This window comes from Polyodon spathula, chromosome 13 (genome assembly GCF_017654505.1).
Source record: "Polyodon spathula isolate WHYD16114869_AA chromosome 13, ASM1765450v1, whole genome shotgun sequence".
Taxonomy (NCBI): domain Eukaryota; kingdom Metazoa; phylum Chordata; class Actinopteri; order Acipenseriformes; family Polyodontidae; genus Polyodon; species Polyodon spathula.
In genome coordinates this window covers 36,650,909-36,673,822 of record NC_054546.1, presented here as the reverse complement: position 1 = coordinate 36,673,822, position 22,914 = coordinate 36,650,909, and the positions used below count along the sequence as shown (strand labels likewise).

Sequence of the window (22,914 nt, the reverse complement as noted above, 5' to 3'; positions counted from 1 at the left end):
TGCAAAGAAATTACATAGTTTCAAGGATCTTGAATAAATGGATTAACCAGTTGAAAAGGTAAACCTGCTAGCTATTGTAAGGTATAGCTGAAATTGGTTTGCCATTTGTCCTGATTTTTCTGGATCGTCCAGGTTTCTGAGGTAGGTGTTCTGGTCTTCTCGCCACCGCCACCTGGTCTTAGCACCTTCGCAAACGTCCTGAGTTTTAATCTCGGCGCCACCCACAAGCATTGGCAACTGCAGCCACACATCCATTTAGACAACTACAGACTGCAACCATAAAATGTAGCTGTTTCATTAGATTAACCAACATTTCTGCAATAGACACACTATGAATTGGTTGTCAATAGCAATATGCTTTTAACTTATTGGATGAATACAGATTTCCTAAAGAAAGTGCTTATCCTTTATACAGTGATGCTTCTTGAATTCTGTTGAGGACTGGCAGTCACCACTTTTACTTAGAGAAAGGCTGTTAATCTCACATTCATGCCACTGAAGATACAGAGGAACCCCATGCTTTCAATCCCTCTTTTTATGGTATTTGCCATTTAGATGGGTTGCATTAAAGCCACAGGTGTTTTTTATTTTTTGTTCACAAACACTAAAATGCCTTTTATTTCTTGGGAAATAGATACAGAGAATCAGATTAGCTTCAACCACAGTGGGGATTAAATTACATTTTTTAATCTACTATAAATACACTTCAATCAGCCTCTTTCTTGATATAATCTGTGTTTTAAATAATTCAAATGAAATATATAAATGAGAAGCAAAGCGTGCTGCTTGTATTATTTAGTTTTTAGTGCTTTTGAATATTTGTGTCCGCAAACAGAAATGGCACATGATAAGGTTTGAAATAAAATAACATGACATTATTGGCGAGACTGGGGATGTTATTTGATTTAGCCTGGGGGTAACTGTGGCTGGAGGTGGGCCAGTTGAGCAAGCCTGGTCGGTCTGGTTAGAAAACAGATTGACTGCCTTTCTGTTACTCGCCCCTCTGCTGTTTATCTAGACCTATCGATCTGTCCATATACTTCTCATCACTGTGTACCAGTCTGTCTCTCCAGTCCTGCTGAATTTCTGGAAACGCACGCCGGTATTGTCTTTCCTAAGGTGTTGAGAATAGGTTCTTTATCCATCGAGAGCACAAGCAGTGGAAATGGGAGCTTTCCCACATTTCCCTATGAGCATGCCTCAAGACTCCCCTGGAGGGACTACTCTTTTTGTGGGTGAGGGATCAGCTCAGTCTCCATGCTTGTCTAATCATTGGCCTCTCTTTTTGAGAGGAGCCCAAAGGGCGGTATTCTTTTAAATAATACCAGGACCGGCTCTGTCTAGCACAGTCAACGACGAACATTAAGGGAAAACTTAGTAGCACCTTAGCACATATGTTTAGAGTTAACCTATGCAAAGATGCCCACTTCAGAAGTCTTTAAAATAAGTTATAATACAAAATATTGTATAGTCCTAACATGTATTAAAGTATTGTTCTGTATAATATGTTCTGTAAAAGTCCTATTATACCAATGTCATTGCAGTGCACCGTCCTGCATTATGTTATTTCTATGTCCAATATGTATACTGCATTTTTCGGGCATTCTAGCCCCCTGTGGGTAACAATAGTCTTCCCTCAGGTGTATAATTTTCCACTGTAGCCCTGCTCTTCAGTCCATATATATATATATATATATACACACACACACACACACACACACACACACACACACACACACACACAGATCTGGAAAAAATTAAGAGACCACTGCAAAATTATCAGTTTCTCTGGTTATACTATTTATAGGTATGTGTTTGGGTAAAATGAACATTTTTGTTTTATTCTATAAACTACTGACAACATTTCTCCCAAATTCCAAATAAAAATATTGTCATTTAGAGCATTTATTTGCAGAAAATGACAACTGGTCAAAATAACAAAAAAGATGCAGTGTTGTCAGACCTTGAATAATGCAAAGAAAATAAGTTCATATTCATTTTTAAACAACACAATACTAATGTTTTAACTTAGGAGGAGTTCAGAAATCAATACTTGGCTTGATTCATGCGCCCTTCACAAAGACAAATCTGCCCGATTCCAGCCTTGCTGAAGCACCCCCAGATGAGTCCAATTTTCAGCTTTGCCCAACACCTGGTAGTCAATGGTTAGACGGAGACCTGGAGAGGCCTACAAGCCACAGTGTCTCGCACCCACTGTGAAATGTGGTGGAGGATCGGTGATGATCTTGGGGTGCTTCAGCAAGGCTGGAATCGGGCAGCTTTGGCATGAATCAAGCCAAGTACAAGGTTGTCCTGGAAAAAAACTTGCTTCCTTCTGCTCTGACAATGTTCCCCAACTCTGAGTATTGGTTTTTCCAGCAGGACAATGCTTCATGCCACACAGCCAGGTCAATCAAGGTGTGGATGGAGGACCACCAGATCAAGACCCTGTCATGGCCAGCCCAATCTCCAGACCCGAACCCCATTGAATACCTCTGGAATGTGATCAAGAGGAAGATGGATGGTCACAAGCCATCAAACAAAGCCGAGCTGCTTGAATTTTTGCGCCAGGAGTGGCATAAAGTCACCCAACGTGAAAGACTGGTGGAGAGCATGCCAAGACGCATGAAAACTGTGCTTGAAAATCAGGGTTATTCCACCAAATATTGATTTCTAAGTTAAAACATTAGTATTGTGTTGTTTAAAAATGAATATGAACTTATTTTCTTTGCATTATTCGAGGTCTGATAAACAATGCATCTTTTTTGTTATTTTGACCAGTTGTCATTTTCTGCAAATAAATGCTCTAAATGACAATATTTTTATTTGGAATTTGGGAGAAATGTTGTCAGTAGTTTATAGAATAAAACAAAAATTTTCATTTTACCCAAACACATACCTATAAATAGTAAAACCAGAGAAACTGATAATTTTGCAGTGATCTCTTAAATTTTTCCAGATCTGTGTGTGTGTGTGTGTGTGTGTGTGTGTGTGTGTGTGTGTGTGTGTGTGTGTGTGTGTGTATATATATATATATATATATATATATATATATATATATATATATATATATATTCATTCAGTGCTTTTGCTCTCCCAGTGCGTGGGCTGGTTCCAGTATGTTCAGATACCATCGCCTCCCTGCTTGCCTGCCTGCTGTGTTTTGTGCCGCCCATTGTATGTAGCGTGCAGTGGCGGCTACAGCCGCTTGTTAAAGCCAATAACTTATCTCGCGTTCGAAGCTAATGGGAAGAAGACTGGCCGCAGTGAAAAATAAATTACATCTTTTTTTTCCCCCTCTCTCTGCCCTCCTCACCCGCTGCGTTATATAGCGGTGGCGAGAGTATGCATTACAGATTTGAAGCATTAGAATTTATCTGTGCTGTATGACGCTGACTGATACATTTGAAAATAATGTACTTCAACGGTACATTACAGAGACCCCGTAACTAATGGACAGCTCTCGCCTGTGGCCGCTACTGTATATCATTCAGTCTGCCTACATCATCAAGCCCTCTAGAATTTCTACAAGGCTCTCCAGCCCAGCGCTTTAGGTCTCCCATCACAAGGCAGTAACTGCTGGAAAAGCAGAAGCCATAGCTGTGCTCACCAGCATTATAATAAGCCCTAATGCAGTGTTTGTACTCAGAATTAAAAATAAATAACACTAATGCTTATAAGGACTGCTTAGGTCATCTTTGTACACAGGTATAAGTGTGATTGTATGACAATATTTTATTGAGCAAAGCATCCCACAAGTGCAGTGATACCCCAAGTGTTATTAATTCACTACCAATGCAGAATGACTAGGTCAGAACCCATTGTACATTTAAATATCTTAAATATCACTGAAATAGATAACCGTACCATCTCCAAATACATATGAAAGATTTTAGGTCCCAATCTGTCCCACAAGTACAGTGGTACCCTATATATTATACCATTTCTCCAAGTGCAAAAGGACTGGATGTGGAAATGTGTCTCCTTGAAGTTGAAATGAAAATAAATAAATGATCATTTTAATATATCTTGTTTTAACCTCATCCAAGTCCGAGAGAGAGAGAGAAAATTAATTCTGTCCGCAGAGGGGTCAGTAGGCAGAAAGTGCATAGCAATGCATTCTGCTCAGCAGGCTAGAGGAGATAGGATGCTAATAAGATCATAAGATGAGAGAAGGAGTCAGGCCCTGGGGACTCCCATGAAGGGTTTCTGTAATTTTTTTTTTTTTTTTAAAGAAATCGTCTAAAAAAATAATGATGTCTGCTTTGAAATGCATTAATAATCTAGGGTGGACGGTTTTGTTCCGGAATGTGGAATGGCAATAAAATACCAACTGAACACACACACACACACACGCACACAAAAAAAATATTCCTGCAGTATTTAAAAATTCTGAGACATTACCACCAGGGTGCAATGTCCCCAGCCTGTGCCTTCGGACATTCTAGCTCCCTGTCGTCTTCCTTAAGTGCAATCGTTTTCCACTACAGCACTCCTCTCCTGTCCATATATATATATACACACACACACACACACACACACACACACACACAGTAGATGCCGGTTATTAGCAACCCTGGTAAAGACAACTTTCGGTATTACAACATTTTCACGGGAACCAATCCCATAGACTTTAATGTTAATGGATTTCAGATATTAGCAACTGTCTGCCACTTAATGGCAACTTTTTTTTACAATGTCTATGGCTACGGCACGCACACGAATACATTGCATGCATTGTAGCATCTATTTATGTATCAGTTTTCATAACTCAGCTGTACATTTATTTTATCTGATTGTCGTGGGTCACCATGGCTTCAAAACATGTAGAGCTTTATATAGCCGATAAAGTTCGGATTCTGGAAGCGCTACATTCCAGACAATATCACAGCAAAGGAGTCTGACAACATCATAGAATGACAGTCAGGAGGAGACAGAACTTTTGGAGACAGTCAGAGCTGACAAGCACCGACAGGTAGAAGAACCAGAAGAGAATACTGTATCAGACAGCGAACCCAAAGAACCTTCGCTTCAAGAACAGTTGCGTGCTGTGGACACTTTCATCAGGGTATGCCAGAATCGTGGCTTTGAAATTGGCTATGAAGCTCCACACAAAATTGAGAGCGATTTAAAGCTGGAGGTGGCGAATCGTAAAAAACAAACATAGGACAACTACTTTTAAAAGTGCTTCTGTATTAAATGTAAGCCCTGTATACCAAGTTTGTTTACTGTTTTTAAGGCTATTGATAGTACGATGTTGTAGTACTATGTGTACAATACAGTAATGGGTAAACTTTTTTTGTTTTACACATCCGTGTAGTATTAGTACACAGTTGTTCTGATATTTGGTGTTTTTTGTGTTTATTTTTAACACTAACGAACCAAGACGTGTATTTTAGTGCGCTGTTTCTACAACTATTGCATCGTTGTTTTTCCATATACATACACTTGAAAATGTGTCTTTTCGATAATAACAATGTTCGGTTAATAACAACCTTTTGCTAGGAACCGAGACGTTGCTAATAAGCGGCATCTACTGTGTGTGTCTGTCTATCTATTAAGAGAAACATTTCAAATAATTCTCTTGGAATGTTTATGACTTCCTTTTTTACACTTGGTACAACATTTATACAACTTTAAAAGCTTGATTGATCTCATTATTTTGTACCGGTTGTGAATCAGTTTCAGATTTTGATCTTGCCTTGAAGACCTACCACACACACACACACACACACACACACACACACACACACACACACACTGCTGTGCAAAAGTCTTAGACATGTTGCATTTTTGTACTGTGATGCATTGTGACTGTTTACTCAAAGCCTCCACTAGTGTTTTCTACTATTATAACAACCTTGACTTGCATAAAGAAGGAAAAATATTGAGTGAAACAGCTTGTATCACTCGATTTTCAAGGTGTGGTGTCTGAAGCATAATCAACAGAGAAACATCATCTGTAATTGACAAACCCAGGACTGGAAGATCCAAAAAGCTGTCTAACAAGTATTGAATTGACAACAGAACTGGCTGAAGGCACAGGTGTCGTTGTCCATCAAAACTCTTGAAATCAGGACTTAAAGGATGTGCTGCAATAAGAATACCTCCGTTAAGAAAGGGGAACAAGACTAAAAGGCTAAACTATGCACAAGAACTCAGAAATTGGACTATGGAAAGGTGGCTAAAAGGTGCTTTGGACTATTGATGGATGGACAATGACACCTGTGCCTTCTGCCAGTTCTGTTGCGAATTCAATGTTTGTTTTCTTTCAATTCCTAATAATATTTTCTTCAAGTATTGCTCATCCTTGGTAGACAGCTTTTTGAGTTTTCCAGTCCAAAAATTGCTCATTCAAACATATTCATGCCCTTTGATGCGATGATAGTATTGTCTACAAAGTGCTAAAATTTTCAATATAATAATGTAGAGCCTAATTCTAGAAAATGCTGGATTGTAGGTGAACATTCTTAGAGTATAAAAGGGTTAGGCATAGGATGATTGCTGTCATTACTAAAAAGTCAATATGAGAAAAAGAGCTATCTGAAGACCTTAGGCAGATAATTATTTATTGTCATAAAGCTGGAGAAGGGTACAAAAAAGATGTCCAGGCGTTTGTGTATCCCAATTTCAACTATTGTTTCTATTATCAAGATGTACAAGACTCCTGGTACTGTCACAAAGCTCCCTCAGTCTGAAAGAAAGAAAGAAAGTTCTTTCACCAAGAACAAGTAGAAGAATTGTGAGGAAGGTTAATAACAATCTGAGATTGACTGCCAAAGATATTCTAAGTGAACTGGCTGCAAGTGGGACTGGGGTTTCCATTTCAACCACAGGTCGAGTATTGCATGGTGAAAATCTCAATGGTTGCAGATCAAGGAAAAAGCCACTCTTAGGAAAACGTCACAAGGACAATCGCTTAAAGTTTGCAAAACAGCATTTGAATGATGGATATGAGTTCTGTTCAAAGGTTTTTGTGACGTGATGGAGGTGGTAATATCCTTCTATGGGGCTATTTTTCTTCTAATGGCACAGGAAAGTTAGTTCCAATATATGGTAAAATGGATTCCATAGCATACAAAAAGATATTGGCCAATCATCTGAAACCCTCCGCTACAAAACCTAGTTTAAAGCGCAGCTGTACGTTCCTACCTAGCAACGATCCAAAGCACACATCAAAATCTACTTCAGAATGGTTAAAGAAGAATACAATCAAGGTTCTGGAATGGCCTAGCCAAAGTTCTGATCTAAATCTGATTGGATGGAGTTAATATGAAAAATCAACAATCTGCTATTTCTGAAGATGTTAATGTTAAGGCTTCCTGGATCTCTTCCAGTAGGTAATTCATTAAAGATGTGCAGACTCAGGTGAGACTTATTACTGGGTTGGATAACTCCTGTAATAATACTCTATTTAGCAGAAGCCAGGTTGCTGCAGCTGATATAACAAATCCCATGGAGGAAATAAATAAAAAAAAAACAGGGTAGACGGTCTGACCAGTCCTGCCAACTGCAGTATTGAAATTAGACACATCCAGAAAGGAAGGGGTTAAAATGTGTAGGGTTTTGGAGAGGGAGGAGAGATATCACATAACATAATAGCATTAAAAGGTTGACAGTACCTGCTGCATAATGGGAGTGTTAGTGACCCTCTTAATTTACAAGTAATCCCCAGACTGATTGTTATTTGAAGTGCACCTACAATGTATAAATGTATTAATGGTTCACTACACTTTTTATTTATTTATTTTCCTGGCAGTGCTAATGTTTCAGTTTGCTTTTTAATAATAATACACTAAACCACATTTCTAGCTAAATTTAGACTTGGATATTGTGCAATTTTGCTTTTTTTGTGTTATATATAAATACAGGTATACCTTGTTTATGTCTCAATGCATTACGATCTGAATTGTAAACAGTAATTCATTTAGCCCTTTGCTTTGATGTGTTTTATCAGTGAATCCAACCCCTCTCTCTTTAGTGTCAACAACTTTTGATGTAGCTTATGTGCACTTCCAAATAGAATTTTTAATAAGCAGTCATTATCATTTTGATTTCTGTCTGAATGAAGAGAGTCACCTCTGGCATTTTATATATATAAAGGCAGCTACGCCTGGCTGACATTAAACATGGTGCATGTCTGAGGGAGGTGAGATTGGGAGGCCTATCATATGGGTTTTTATGAGAGGTGCCATCAGATCAGATTCCCACTAATGAAAATAATTCAAATGCTGCTTGAGTAGAAGTGTTTGTTTTAGATAGTCACATTTAAAGCTGTAGTGTTGCATGATCATTTTTTAACACTAAAATGTGTTTACTACACCCTTACAGAGTTCTGTCTTCTCTGCACTACATCGGCATATCACTTCACAGAAATAAGTTGCCTTTGGTGACTATTTCATGTTCTGTACTACACTGAACATGGTACAAAATGATATTCTATCTGCATTTACAAATTCCTAAAATTAATATTATTACTAATAATATTATACGCGTTTACAATTGTGTTTTTAAGACTGCGTCTTCCCTGCATGTATTCATTTGACATGAACATTATCTTATATTTTAAAAGAAGAAAACAGTTCGGGGCAATTTTACAGATTTCATTTATAACAACTATGCTGTCAGCGACATTCTTATAATAATTACAAGATAAATAAAACGTTCTAATGGTCAGATTACTGGGATATCTTTGAATTTTGATGATTAAAATTAACCTGGGTGTTGGGTTTAGACCATTAACCACCCCCTATTAGAAAGAATAACAATGATAACTAACTACATTGTTCTGTATAACATGTTTGATACGAGGCACACACACAATTTGGTGTACCTTGTCTTGGCCTGTATCTAATTGATATAAGTTAGCATTGCAAGCCGCACGCTTTTCACCATACCTTCCATGACCGACACACTTAATAGCAGCACCTGGTGTTCGGTGAGTGAGGGCGCAGTGACCAGTATCCACCTGAGAGCTTCTTTGCAGCGTCTCCATTTAGCATATCGTGTCGAGACGAGTACAAAGTGAAATGAATGAGAAAAATTTAGATTTTTTTTTTTTTAAAGAGAACTTGCTATGGTACGTTTAGTGTATTCCAGTTTATATAGGTATCACCGTCATCATAAAGCTGCCGTTATTATTCAAATATACACTTCAATTTGGAGAAGGGACTGTGAATGAACATGTCTGAGCGTGTGTGTTCGCATGCCGCTCTGATTTCTGTAGGTAGTAGAGCAATAGAGAAAAGCCACGGAGTGTTGATCAAGCAGTGCTAGAGCGCCCTCACTGTAGCCGCCCGGGCCAGTTAGTGCAATCCCGCCGGTATAATGTACTAATACTGGAGTGTTGTGTGCGAGACGAGAGGGGCACGAGTTTACTAGGTTGACTTTACAAAACAAAACCTTCATCTCTTGACTAAAATTACTAAATATAGAATGTTATATTTCAAAAGTTAAATATGTTGTATTTCATATTAACTGGAGGCAAGGAACAAGTGCAACGCAGAAACTTTAAAAAGTCTACAGTATTAGTCAGTTCTGTCTTGTCAAAATGAACAATTGTTGTACCTTAAACATACTGTTTCAATTTGAACCCGTTTTTAATATTTACTATTAATGAATGTGACTACATCTTAATGCACATCGCATTGGCAAAATCGGCATCTATTCATGATCTTATGAATATTAACCTGCAGTTACGTTCTTTAAATGGATTTGTGTAACGTACATTAACGAAAGATATGAAAATTAAGAAAAACATAATTGGGATATAATAAAGGACATGGGTTTGCATACTTTAGCGAACGTATTATGTCTGTCTATCTCTCTCTCTCTCTCTCTCTCTCTCTCTCTCTCTCTCTCTCTCTCTCTCTCTCTCTCTCTCTCTCTCTCTCTCTATATATATATATATATATAGTAAATTGTTAGAATAAAACAGAAAATAACCCCATTCGTAAGAGCTGTTAGTTTGGCTTCATACATGCATTTCCACAACGCTAATTATGTAGTACAAATAATTATGTATGACAGTGCATCACACTAATAGATCAAATGGCAAAATGTTCATACAGTGAAGACACTGTTTTTTAGAGCTATATAAAATGTAATCTCCCAGTGTAACTGAACGCATTAACTTTAATTCAGCATTTTACCTGAAATGTAAACGTCTATTAAGGTAATTGCTGGGTTATGTTTAAATTTATATTTTAACTGAATTGAAATAAATAAAAGCTTATATAAGGAACTGTACATATGTTTAATATTATTTTCTGTTGTAGATGGTTGCTCGATGAAATTCGCAGTTTACGTTTAAAAGCCTTTGTAGACATTGTCACTCAATAGATTAATGAGATCAGCTTTATAGTAACAAACTCATTTGAGGGTGATAATTAGTTAATAATGTGTCACGACACCTTTGTGTGACCTACAAGCAATTTATTTCTTGGAAAAATAACCTGACCTCAAAGTTGAAATGCTGCTTTCTTGATATTGATTTCTGAGTCCTGTGTATTGGTTCCCACCCACTGGATGCTATTTTGCTGTTCTCGTATTTCAAATTCGATAAATAAATGTGCTATGAAAATGTCTCCGTCGCTGGAGTCCATATGCCTTGTATCAGGCTATTATGACAACATGAATACCAGTTGTTGCAGAGCCCAGCTGTACCCTATTAAACCAAACGTGACGGTGAATAAAATATGATTTAAAGGTGTTTTGTTTAAATATTAGGCATTAAACATTACTTTTATAAGTCAATTTACCACATGTAGGCTATATTCCAGACATCAAACAGTCGTACCATATGCCATGCCAGTGGTCCTTACATGAATGCTATTGAAAACATTTGTGTTGGAGTAAATATTACCCAGAAATGAACAGCGTCCGAAGGCTAAACGTAGACTTTTAACATCAATTGAATTTATTAACATGGACAGTGAGGTTAGTATGTGATTGTGGTTATTCGTATGGAAAAGGTAAAACACACAATCGCCTTGAGCACTACACAGCATCACACACTAAGCATTGCTGTGGCGTTTTTAAAAATTTTTAATATATATATATATATATATATTATATTATAATATCTATATATATATATATATACCATATATATATATATATATTGGGTGTACTCTATTGGGTAACACGTATGTTTTATACAAAAAAACTATGTAAATACGAGAATGTGGGAAGAGCAAAAATCTCGTTTTTTACAAAAATATGTAAATACGTAATGCGGGCTTTCACTCTTCTCGTTTTTACACTTTACAGCAACATATTGTACTGTACCTTTTCCCGTCGGTTTAGACTCAAACTTATTAGTTCAAGGAATTGAACTACATTTTTAGCGCTTGAGGACAAAATATTACTTCCTTGTAACACTTTGTTTTCAAAGAGACATTTTTTTTTTTGTCATTATATATATATGTACACCTATGTTATTCAATAGATACATATATATTATATAATATATATATATATATATATATATATATGTGTGTTTTATTTTATATACACACACAAAATTAATAATTAATACATAATAATACATAATAATAAATCTAATAATAATAATCATTCAACACGATATATTTTACAAATATATCACTTTTTTCTCTGTCTGAATTCACATCAAACCTTTCACATTTCACCATAAGCACAGCCTTTAGTCCCTGTTGTTTTGTGAGACAGACGCTTGTAGGTGATTGACCTCTCTTTCTTGTAAAACGTGACCCACAATTTGAGTGGCCAATTTAGCTTTAGAAAATGGATTTATACAACCCCTGCGGTTTGCTTACAAGCACCACTGAATCACACTCCTTTAGCAAAGCATATGATTAAATAAATAAATAAATACATACATAAAAAGTATATTTTTATATATAGGCTAGTCTGGGCAAAAGGATATAGATACATACTAGTGTTTTTTTTTTTTTTTTTTTTTTTTTTTTTTAATTAACACAAAAAGGTGTTTGCTTCTGGAATTAACGCCTGGTTTTATTTTAAGAATGTGCTGCCAGTTAGTATTGCAGTTTTTATAAACCTCACTGCTCTTACAGTGTCTATTGCCATAGTTTAAAATAGCTGTAATAGCTTTATAACATGAATAAGAAAGTGCTGGTTTGGTATACGAATAAATACCACAATGTTGCTGTAGTAATAACTATGGTTTTGGTTGGACTTACGTTTGAAATAAATTAGAAAATGTGTTCAGTTGTGCTCTCTAAAATGTAAATGAGCTCCAAGTTCAACACGCAGAAAATTTGACTAAACAATTCTGCTAGGTGTTGAAATAACTGCCATTCCCACCTCTACTGTGTTGATGATTACATTTGTTTTAATGATTTTTGAGTGGTTTAAATGCAGGAAAGGAAGGGTATAGTGTCACATACAATAACATAATAATACTGTATACACCCCGCTCCGCACACATACACCTACAGTATGTCAAAATTCCTCTTTGGAAAATTGCAGAAAATAAAACTTTTGCTCTAACGTAATGGAAAAAACACTGTGTGTGTGTGTGTGTGTGTGTGATATATATATATATATATATATATATATATATATATATATATATATATATATATATATATATATATATATATATATAATGTGTGTCACACAATATTTTGTGCATTTCAAATCGAGAGAAAGGTCAACCAAGACAATGCAATTCTTTATTTTCGAAAGGTTCATTTGATGCTTTGGCTTTTTAACACCTGCTGCAGTACAGCACATATGCAGCGTTCAAAAGAAAACATGGTAAATGTTCAAGGAGAAGTCTTTGTTTGTAGTGTTGTATATATTATGATTGCGTGTAAGTTTATGAATGATATATATGGAGCCCGCAGAGTTGGAAGGTTACATGCCATTTTGGAATGAGGAAATGAAAATCTAGGCGCTCACTTAGCCGTTCACGTATAGTCAATTTAGCAACAGATCCCAATGACAAAAAACAGTATAAAACATAAGGCAAAGATACAAACCAATTGATGTGACATTTAAAGAATTTAACTTTTTAAAAAAATGCATGTGGGGGAACAAAAACATCTCAAAGGTCCAGGGGTAGGAGGAGGAAAAAAAAAAATTGATCAAGAGGAGAAAAACAAACAACACACTTCACTTATTTAAATGGCCAGCCAGATATAAACCCCCCTCCAGCTCTGTCATTTCCACCCTTTTAACTACCTCTCGGCTTTACTCGTGAATGGGACATGCAACCAAAAAAAGCCAGTACATTATCATAACAAATCCTGCCAAGCTGGGTAATCTATGCTACATCTGCATTCACAGTGATACACAGCACTCTACTGCAGTCTCAAATTGTGCACATATAGACCTATTCACAAACCTTTATGCTGTTTAAGAGATGTTTTGTAAATGATTGCATTATTTGATTTAATCTTAAACAATTTACAAAAGCATTTTTAAAAAGTCCTTTTTATGATGTTTGTTTTTGGACAATTATACACGTAGCATGGTAAATTTAACTATTTTACAGTAAACCACAGATAGATGTCCTTGTCTCAGCACTAACAAGTACCAGGAAATAAAAAAAAAAAAAACACACAGTGACTCTTTATTAAAATCTGTACTCCAATAAATTCTGCTATATGAACATCCCTGGGAAATAAACCTTTTTTTTTTTCTTGAAAATGAATCAGCCTTTTTTTTTCAAGATCGATTTTAAAGCCTTATCCTGTTATACCGACAAGTTCCCCAACAATGATGCATTGATTTGCAAGATCCCCAAATCTGGTACTGTAATCCAGACTTTCATATATTTGTAAAACCAAGTAAATGTCATTGAGGATTTGCTAGGAAGTAAGCTTAATAACAGACGAGCTGCATCCTATAATAATACAGGGTGTGACCAGTTTATTAGGAACTACTGCATTAGGAAGTAAAATAGGCCCATCTTATTAGGTAAAATAAATGTTAATTAAAAAGACTGGAGTAAGTGGTATGAATATATAACCTAATTTTGTGTGAAGGACCTCAAACTTATTTTGATGGACTGTGGAGTACTGTATAGAAGGTTTTTGGCTATCATTTGGCTGTAAAACAAAGATTTATGAGAGTTAGAGTAAGACAGTGGGTGCCAGATGACCTGAAGCATGTGTTTCCCAGACTGAAACTGCTATCGGGATATTCTTCATAAATAATGCTCTTTTAACTACACTATATTAACAGACAGGATGGTGGTGCAGACCCTGAAGACCCGAGTTTGAATGCTGCTTAGGTCCCATAAGAAATGAGTTCTGTGATCTCAACTTTGGCTTCTGTGGACTGTAGTCCTCATCATAGAACCACCAAACGGTTTGGTTGTGGTGCTGTTTTAAGCAGTCTAGATACAAGGACTTTGTCTCTGGTGCTAACAATCCAGAACCTTCATAGAACAAAACATAATATAATAAAAAGGCATTTTCCTCCAAAAAAACATCATGTGCATGAGATGAAACACTATTGTCTGGGTCATCTTCCCGTCTCCTGGACAGGGATTGAAATTTTCTACCCCAGTAATAGTAATTGGTTAATTGCGAGGTTAGTGCAGGAATTTCCCTGTTGCTGGCTGTGTGTAAACTCAGGGTGGATTCTGGGCTGCCTGCTGCTCTGTTTAGGGGATGTGTGTTTCAGTGAAGAAATTGGGTTGAGTGGGTTCTTTTATATTCTCGAATTTGTCATTTTCTTACAACATGTTTAATTTCTCTGTTTTAATTTTGGTTTTATGCGGAGAATCGTTCATCCAATTGCGATGGAACTTTGCATGGATAGTGCTTTTCAACACTTGCTTTTGCATGTATTCTGACCTGTTCTCATCTTAGTTTCAATTGAAGGATGTTGAAATTTTGCATTGGCGTTTGTGACAAGATGTTACTCCATGCACTGTTGATTTAGATTTGTATTTCGTTTTTAAAATACTAAGCATAAATTAAATCTTTCAACGTAGATTCTGTGCCCAATGACCTTTTTAGCTCCAGAGAAACTGTGATATCAATAATACTGGAATTTGTTCTCATAATTTTACCTCAGAATTGATGGTGTTTAAAGTTTTGGACGAAATTCTTATTTGTTCAGTCAGCAAACTGTGAATTATGTATAGGGTAATAGGTACAGAAGGTTTTTTGATTAAGCTTAATAATGGATGTTGTAATTCCTCTGTTACTATTTATAATGTGTACTGTAACAAAACAACAAGTAAAAGGTAATATAAATGAAAACAAGAAGTTTATTACCATGATCAGGAAGTGAATTTGATGAGAATGCAGCAAAACCCAGGAATCAGGGTGGTTAATGTAGCATATACAGCACTGAGCCCTGTCTGCTACAGGGATGTTGTATGAATAAAAACATGACTGCAAAATTATTTCCAGCATAATAAGACACACAACATATTAACTTATAATAAATCTCAAAAATCTATATTGTACTCTGTAACTACACTACTGACAAACAGTGTTATCTAGACGCAGGATAAGATGTACTGTAATTATGACATATTTTTAACCGTGATTGGTTGATTTCTCATACTAGATCTATAATTGATAATTGAAATGACTCTTCCTCATTCATTACAAGAAACTATGAAGATTTTAAAACAAAAATGACACCTTCTTTGTCAATATTCAGACGAGGGAAGCTGCATAATATGCATTCTAGGTTAGTAACATTGTAAATTTGGAGAATTGTATCATAAGGAAAATATACAAGGCAGTTAACATCCGAAGCTCGGAGTCAGTGTACGTTATAATAATTATGTTGATATAAATATTGCACTAGGTTTTCTCTGTTTATTACGTGAACATATAAATAACAGTAATGCCTCACAAAGTCTCTTTGATCATCCTGGTTAAGATGATTTCAAGTGAAAGACAGAGAAACAGGATTTCTCGATATCTGAGATTCAGGCAGTAGCCTTGTAGAGACTCAAGAGTTGAGAGCTTTGTTTTTTTCTGGAATTCGCAATTTTCTTACAACACGTTGATTTGATTTATAATAAGTTGTTCTGTCCTTGTGAAATACTCAGTCAGGAGTTTAGTGTTTGATACCAAACATGTGTCAGTAAAATCACTTTAATCCAAATATATATATTTTCTCATCAGTCCCTTGCTATTAATCATACATCATTTATATATCTGTCTTTCTATCCAATATATTATATATACACCCACCCCTCATTATGTTGCCCCTCGCTATACTGCGGATTTGGATATATCTCGGTCCTGGAGTTTTTTACTGTCCTCCTTATTTTTACTGTTAATTCAGCCATATACCTGCAATATACATAGGCACTTAGAATTACAGCTTGTTTTATTTTATACTGCACCTCACAAAGAACAATGTACAAAACAATTAAAAACAAAGCATAAATATCATACTGTTAACGTATACACACGTATTGCACAATAACACAAAGCAAATTAAATATCTACTTATTTAAATACTTATCTAAGTATTTAACCCCTTTGCTACTGCATCCCTAAATCATCTCAGGTGCAAATGATATGTTTGAAAGGTCACAAAATTAGTGAAGTGGTTTCAGCCTGTGTTTACTCAAAGTGTTTTAACTTGTAGATAATTTCCCTCAGGAATATAAAGACTTTCAAGCTGCCACTCACATAGTGATCCAACAAAGCAACAACGAAGACCAAGGAGCTTTCGAAACAAGTCAGGGATAAAGTGGTAGAGAGGCACAGAGCAGGAGAAGGGTACAACATTTTTTTAAAAAGGTGCTGATTATCCCTTTCCGCACAGTGAAGTCCATCATTAAGAAGCTCACATGTGTGAACCAGGCAAGCACAGACTACAGGGAAAATCGAATCTCTCACTTCCTGAGAAATTAACTCTGCAAACCCCGAGTCTAACCGAAAAGAAACCGAGTTAAAGTGCTAATCTCCCTTCCTTCAACTTGAATCATCTGAACTTTATATTTAAATATGAGAATTGGGGGTTTGGTCTCCAGATATCAGGTTAGTGCATCACCTTATGCTCACTAGGTGTTGCTTTGGGCTCCAAGTTCAATATTTAAACCAAAAGGTATGTTGAACTGGATAGAAAGCAGTGTTTACACTATAGGTTGATTATGTATCCAGTAGGACACATCGTTTAAGCTTTGTGCATGTGTCCTGTGTCTTTTAAGAGGTACTGTTCTGAACTGGTGGTTTTGTGCTCTGATTCAGTAGGGGGTGGTGTTTTGTTGCTGGTTGTGATTCTGTGTTTAACCGGTGCATATGTGTGCTTGTATTGTCAGGTTCAGGATCGTGAGTCAAAGATCCAGGAGCTTCAGGACACAATCACAGCCCTGCACCAGGAGATCTCAATCAAAGACTCAGACAAACTGAGCCTGCTGCAGGAGCAGCACAAGCTGGAGAGCAGAGTCAGTGAGCTGGGTCTAGAGGTAACTCACTGTGTTTAGGACGTGGTAGGCTTACTGCACCAGCAGGAGCCACAGAATTATTATCAGCAGTGAGGTTCATACCAGTAATCCCCCACACTTGCTGGCAATAGGTTCTTCCCTGAAGTTTTAACATGTAAGACACTGCAGGTGCAATCACTGTATTATAATCAATATTAGACAGGTACTAATCATCAATAACGGGATCACACTAGTCTATATAAAAATATTATAATATATGCATAACTTTATTATTAAAAAAGGAAGAAGTACAAAAAAAATGAAGACTTCACAAAAACATTTAAATACACACAAAAAAAACATGTTTGTGCTTTTCACTAGGACACCAAATAGGTCTCCATGGTGAGCAATCGATCATTTCATTGAATGTTTTATTTAGGCTTGCAAGCTTAAAGCCATGCGAATAACTAATCAAAACATTTGTCCTTGCCAAATGTTCTAATATCTACATGCACTGAGCTGTAATAACGTAACCCAAAATCCAGACTTGTCATTGTTAGTGGATGTAGTACAGTATGTGTAGAAAAGCAGCCTGGCTCGGGGATGTGCGAAATAATCTGCCTTGGCGTGTGAAGCCTGTTTTTATTTTAATCTACCAGTTCGGCACAGAATGGAAGTGAAGCCACAGAATTTATTAATAATTTAGCATGCATTTTTTTCCTTCCTTTTGCAGGTACGGCATTTGGAGGAAATCATTAGCCAGCTGCGAAGAGAGCTGCTGCAGTTTGGAAGCGCAACCTGTAGCGATGCCCTGGGCTGGAGTGTAAGTACTGCACTCACTGAGGGCTTGTGAAAAGAGTCAGAACAGTGCTGTCTTTGTATCTTGTGGTTAGATAAGAACATAAGAACATAAGAACATAAAAAAGTTTACAAACGAGAGGAGGCCATTCGGCCCATCTTGCTCGTTTGGTTGTTAGTAGCTTATTGATCCCAAAAGCTCATCAAGCAGCTTCTTGAAGGATCCCAGGGTGTCAGCTTCAACAACATTACTGGGGTGTTGATTCCAGACCCTCACAATTCATAGGCATGGTGATCTACCAGTGTAAACCAGAATAACAGGCCCAGATTGGTGTTTATTTTGGGTAGATATTTGTATTTGGCAGCCTTGGACAGTTGTAGGGGATTTCTTAGGGATTTTCTTTCTTTTTTTTTCCTTCTGATTAACAGCACAGCAAACCTTGTGTTTAAATATGTGCCTTCTGAAAACCAAGCATGTCTGTTGCCACCCACCCCCCCCCCCCCCCACAAAAAAAAAAAAAAGAAGATGAGCTAACTGTCTCATTATGTCCTGACAATCGCAACTACCAGGCACCTGGCCCAGAGAGGGAGGGGGTCCATTTGCTGTAATGAATCCTAATGGTATGTCATTTTAATCAGTGTGTAATTGTCCATAATTTCCTTGTAATTCCTGCATAGGATTAGGTTGTAATTGCAGAGTTCAAACATCGTCAGCGAAAACCAAAAAAAAAAACAGAGTTCAGGACTTTTTCATTTTAAGAGTAGTAGTAATAATAATAAACAACAATCGGTGCCAGTTGTTAAAAAAAATACAGCCCAACTATATTTTATTGTTTTGGAAGGCAATGTGGGTAAGTAGTTAGAACAGCATCTGGAAGAGATGGAATCACTGTGGCTCTAAGGTTAGAGCTGAAGGACAGGGTGGGAGTGAGGCTGTGTGGCCTTGTAGTTGGAGCTGAGGGACTAGAAGGGAAGAAATGTGGTCTAATGGTTCGAGTTGAGATGCACATGTCACCAGGACCCTGGGGTAGTGACAGGAGGAGCGCCAGGTCAGTTATCTCCCCCCTCCCTCCCCTCATGACAATGGCTGCGCATTAGGAAGGAAAGGCAAAGTCACACAACATTAGTTTGGCATCGGAGGCCAGAGCAGAGAGCCATTACTCTTGTGTGACAGTATCAAGAGGGCGGCAGGGCTGGGTGCTTCTGCCCAGCACTCCCGCTCATCACGCGCCGCTCAGAGGAGATTGCCTTATACTTCAGCGGGCAGGTGACATGCCTGTGACACCCACACGTGTCACTTTCAACAGCCTGGGCCTGGGTGGGAGAGAGATCCTGTGTCAGGGACAAGCTTGGGGAAAGCCAGTATATAGCGAAATAATAAATCCAGTATAAGGAAAGAGATGCAGTAAGATTGAGGGCTATGATGGTACCACAGTGTATTAATGTACTAGTGCATTAACCCCTAGAGCTTTGTGTTCAAAGCCAATTAACTGTTCTGTAGGTCAACAATTAAATTAGTTTTGTCATTTCAACAATTAGGAACTGCTAAATACTGGACATAACAAGGAGCACTAAATAATGTATTTAATAAATAATATATTGTGCATCTGTTTTGTGTTTCATACTAACGTCGTTTTTTTTTTATTTATTTTTTTCTGTGAAATTTTATAATGCATATAACAAAAACATCATTTTTGTTTTGCTTCATGAGCTCCAAATGGGATATAAGATTTTTATAAGAAGTCACTTTTAACAAGTGATTTGAGTGCCTTCATCTGCGCAGTTGCATTGCACTGCAGTAAATGTGTTTTCCACAGCAGTAAAACAATGTACCCCAGTGACCTACTGTGGAGAAAGAGGTGGACACATGTAGTATTTTAGTGTAAAACTGGACATGACTGTGGGAGACTACAGCTTTAAGTGAACCTAAAAATAAAAGGAAGGAAGAAAGCTGCAGATGACATGTCGGCACTGTGGGGAGTTCCACCCGTTTATCATCCCTCCTGTCCCCCATCTCATCCGTCTCCAGAAGACAAGTGTTTATTACTATTCAAAACCAGCCTTTGTTGTGATTGTCTCTCCTCTTGCTCGCTCTCTCTCATTCCACTCCTTTCATTTTGTACAAAGCAGGGGATTGCTGCTGCCGTCGCCGCTGCAACGGTTTATGATTAGAAAGAGAGAGAGAGATTCTCGGCGGGGCTTTCTGTTTTATATTCATCAAAAGGGGTCGCTTTGATTTGCAGTTTCTTTGACATGTGGCTGCACATAAAAAGGAGTAAATTGTACACTTAGTGCACACACTCACAAATCCCCAACTACCACTATCTTGTTTCGCTGTATGTCTTTTATTAATGGTTTTTAAAATTGTTTTTTTTTTTTTTTTTAAATGACACCCAACAAATGTGCTTCCAGAAATAATTACATTACACCCGTTTTACCTTTAAATGCATAACATACAGCCCTGTAAATGAATATACTGTAGGGGTGGTTTGCTCATTTTTATTAGAAGTGGGCAGTAGAGTATTGCACACAACATGCCAGGTTACCAGGTGAGTGAAATTGAAGTTTGGATAAGCCAAGGTTTTATTGTACTGTATAATCGGTAATAACTCGCTGATCTATAGTGATGGACTGAACCAGAAAAAAAAAAAAAAAAAATATATATATATATATATATATATATATATATATATATATATATATATATATATATATGTGTATCTCAACATCCCAACACCTGCCGTGATTTTCCTACCCAAGCACTGGTTTCTGCTTGAAAGAAGGTGTGCAGGACCTTGCAGGTCAGAGATGTGAGCGCAGCAACACTAGACAATTGAAAACCAGGTTTCAAGTGCGTTCTAAGTGTAGCCCCCTGGTGTGGAAACAAGTGATGTGGTTTAAGTGTTAACCCCCCCAGGTGCTCGGGGGAGTTGGCATGTGTTGTGTGAATGGTAATAATCCACCCCTCTGGAGAGCCAGAGCAGGCTATAAATACTGGAAGTCTCTCAGATTAGAGAAAGGGCAGCTAATATATGTCGTCCCACGTGTGCTGCAGTGGACACTCCCAGGGGTACTGTCTCAGTGCAGTCCCTTTGTATTGCATCAGCTTAAGTCTTTACAAGGTTGCTGCAATCTTCTGAAAGTGCTCCAGTTTAATAATATTGTAATAAATGGTTATATTTTTTAAAATGTGATATACAATATTTTGTTTGCTTTGTATGTAGAAAGCACAAAGCAGGACCAGTGAAAACTGTACTTAAATTCAGGGACAAAGCATTGAGCTTTAGTGCAGTAGAGAAACCTTGAGAACAAAATAGATAGAGTAACAGGTTCCTATATATTGAATAAAGCCAGATCTTTGCCTTTTAAGATAGTTATACAAAAATGTTTTGACCTATGTTTCTTTTCAAAAGTGGGCCAAGTGATCTTTATTTTCCACCCGTAAGACCTGTTTAATGAGATGAAAATAATAAGACGTCCATTACTGTGTAGCAGCGTGAGCCATAATGGGTCCACAGATGCATCCTCTTAGCTCTTCTTTGACATGTCTGGAAATATTCTCATTCGACTTGATCAATAAAACATTGCTGAGTTTTTTTTTTTTGCTAACACTTTTGTAGTGGAAACTGCAAATCTTTGCTGTGCATTTCTTTGTGTTGACCTAATGACATGAAGAAAGAACTACAGTATTTCACACAAATACAAGGTAGCAAACACAAGTTCTGACAATGTAAAGTCCTCTGTGATAATAATGTGGGCCATATTTAGGTTAGTACTTTTATAGCCATTGGCTACAATAGAATTGTGTTGTCTTGTGTCCCACTTGCCTGATTTCCTTGTCCCTGTTGCAGGGTTTTTCTGCAGCAGTAAAACAAAAGTGGCCAAGTGACTTCCAGCTGCTTGTCCGGAAAAATGAAAGAAAAATCGCAAGCTGCTGCTGGGATCCAGAGAATTTGGTCATTCTAGTGCAGCTGTAAATTAAAATGCCTAGTTGTTATATCAACACGTTTTTCTTGTTAATAACAGCTATTTTGTTTAGCTGCATAGTAGTGGACTAGCGCAAAAGCATAGTAAATGTATTTCACTGTCCCTGAAGCCCTAAATGTGTTCACACACACACACTTTCAGAGCTGTCTTCTCTAAACAATATACTGGGGGCCGCAATGAACTGAACCAACACAGCACTGTTTGAACAGAGACGGTATGTAGAGGGGAGCAGAGAAGGAAATTAACTGTAAATTATTAAAGCAATTCCAAGTTCTGCAAACATTCCCGAGAAAATGAAGAGACTGTCTGTGTGTTTGAAGCTACTCCACTGAGACACACTACTTCAGTATCAACAGTGTCAGCTCTGTGCCAATGTGAGGCCAGTCACCAGGTAATCCAGAACATTTGAACCTGCTTTATGCTGCATATTCAACACAGTTTGATCTTTGCTTTTGCCGCCTTTTATTTATAATTTAAAGCAATGGTGCAAGTATTTGGTAAGTCACACTATTTTGAAACAAAGAAAAACACATTTTAAATTCCTGAAATGTTTTGATTGTAATGGTATAAACCAGTTAATGTTCTAACCATAACTGAGGCTATTGATGTACACTGCAAAGCAATGTAGATGTAAAAAAGATTTTTTTTTTTTTTTTTAAGGGTTTTCCAGTCTATTATAATAGATCTGAACAGTAGTTTCTTTCACAGCGATGTTTGGTGAACTTATCAATATTACTGAATACATTTTAAAATATTCTGCAATAGAGCAG

General features: G+C 37.1%; 1 protein-coding gene across 1 annotated transcript in view; it reads left to right on the top strand.

Moving 5' to 3' along the window:
* LOC121325319 (putative leucine-rich repeat-containing protein DDB_G0290503) overlaps positions 1-22,914 on the top strand; it is a 142,430-nt gene that overhangs the window by 43,143 nt on the left and 76,373 nt on the right. Inside the window, exons 8-9 of the mRNA XM_041267748.1 lie at positions 17,255-17,401; positions 18,093-18,182. Coding sequence (XP_041123682.1) covers positions 17,255-17,401; positions 18,093-18,182 — 237 coding nt within the window. The remainder of the gene's footprint in view (positions 1-17,254; positions 17,402-18,092; positions 18,183-22,914) is intronic.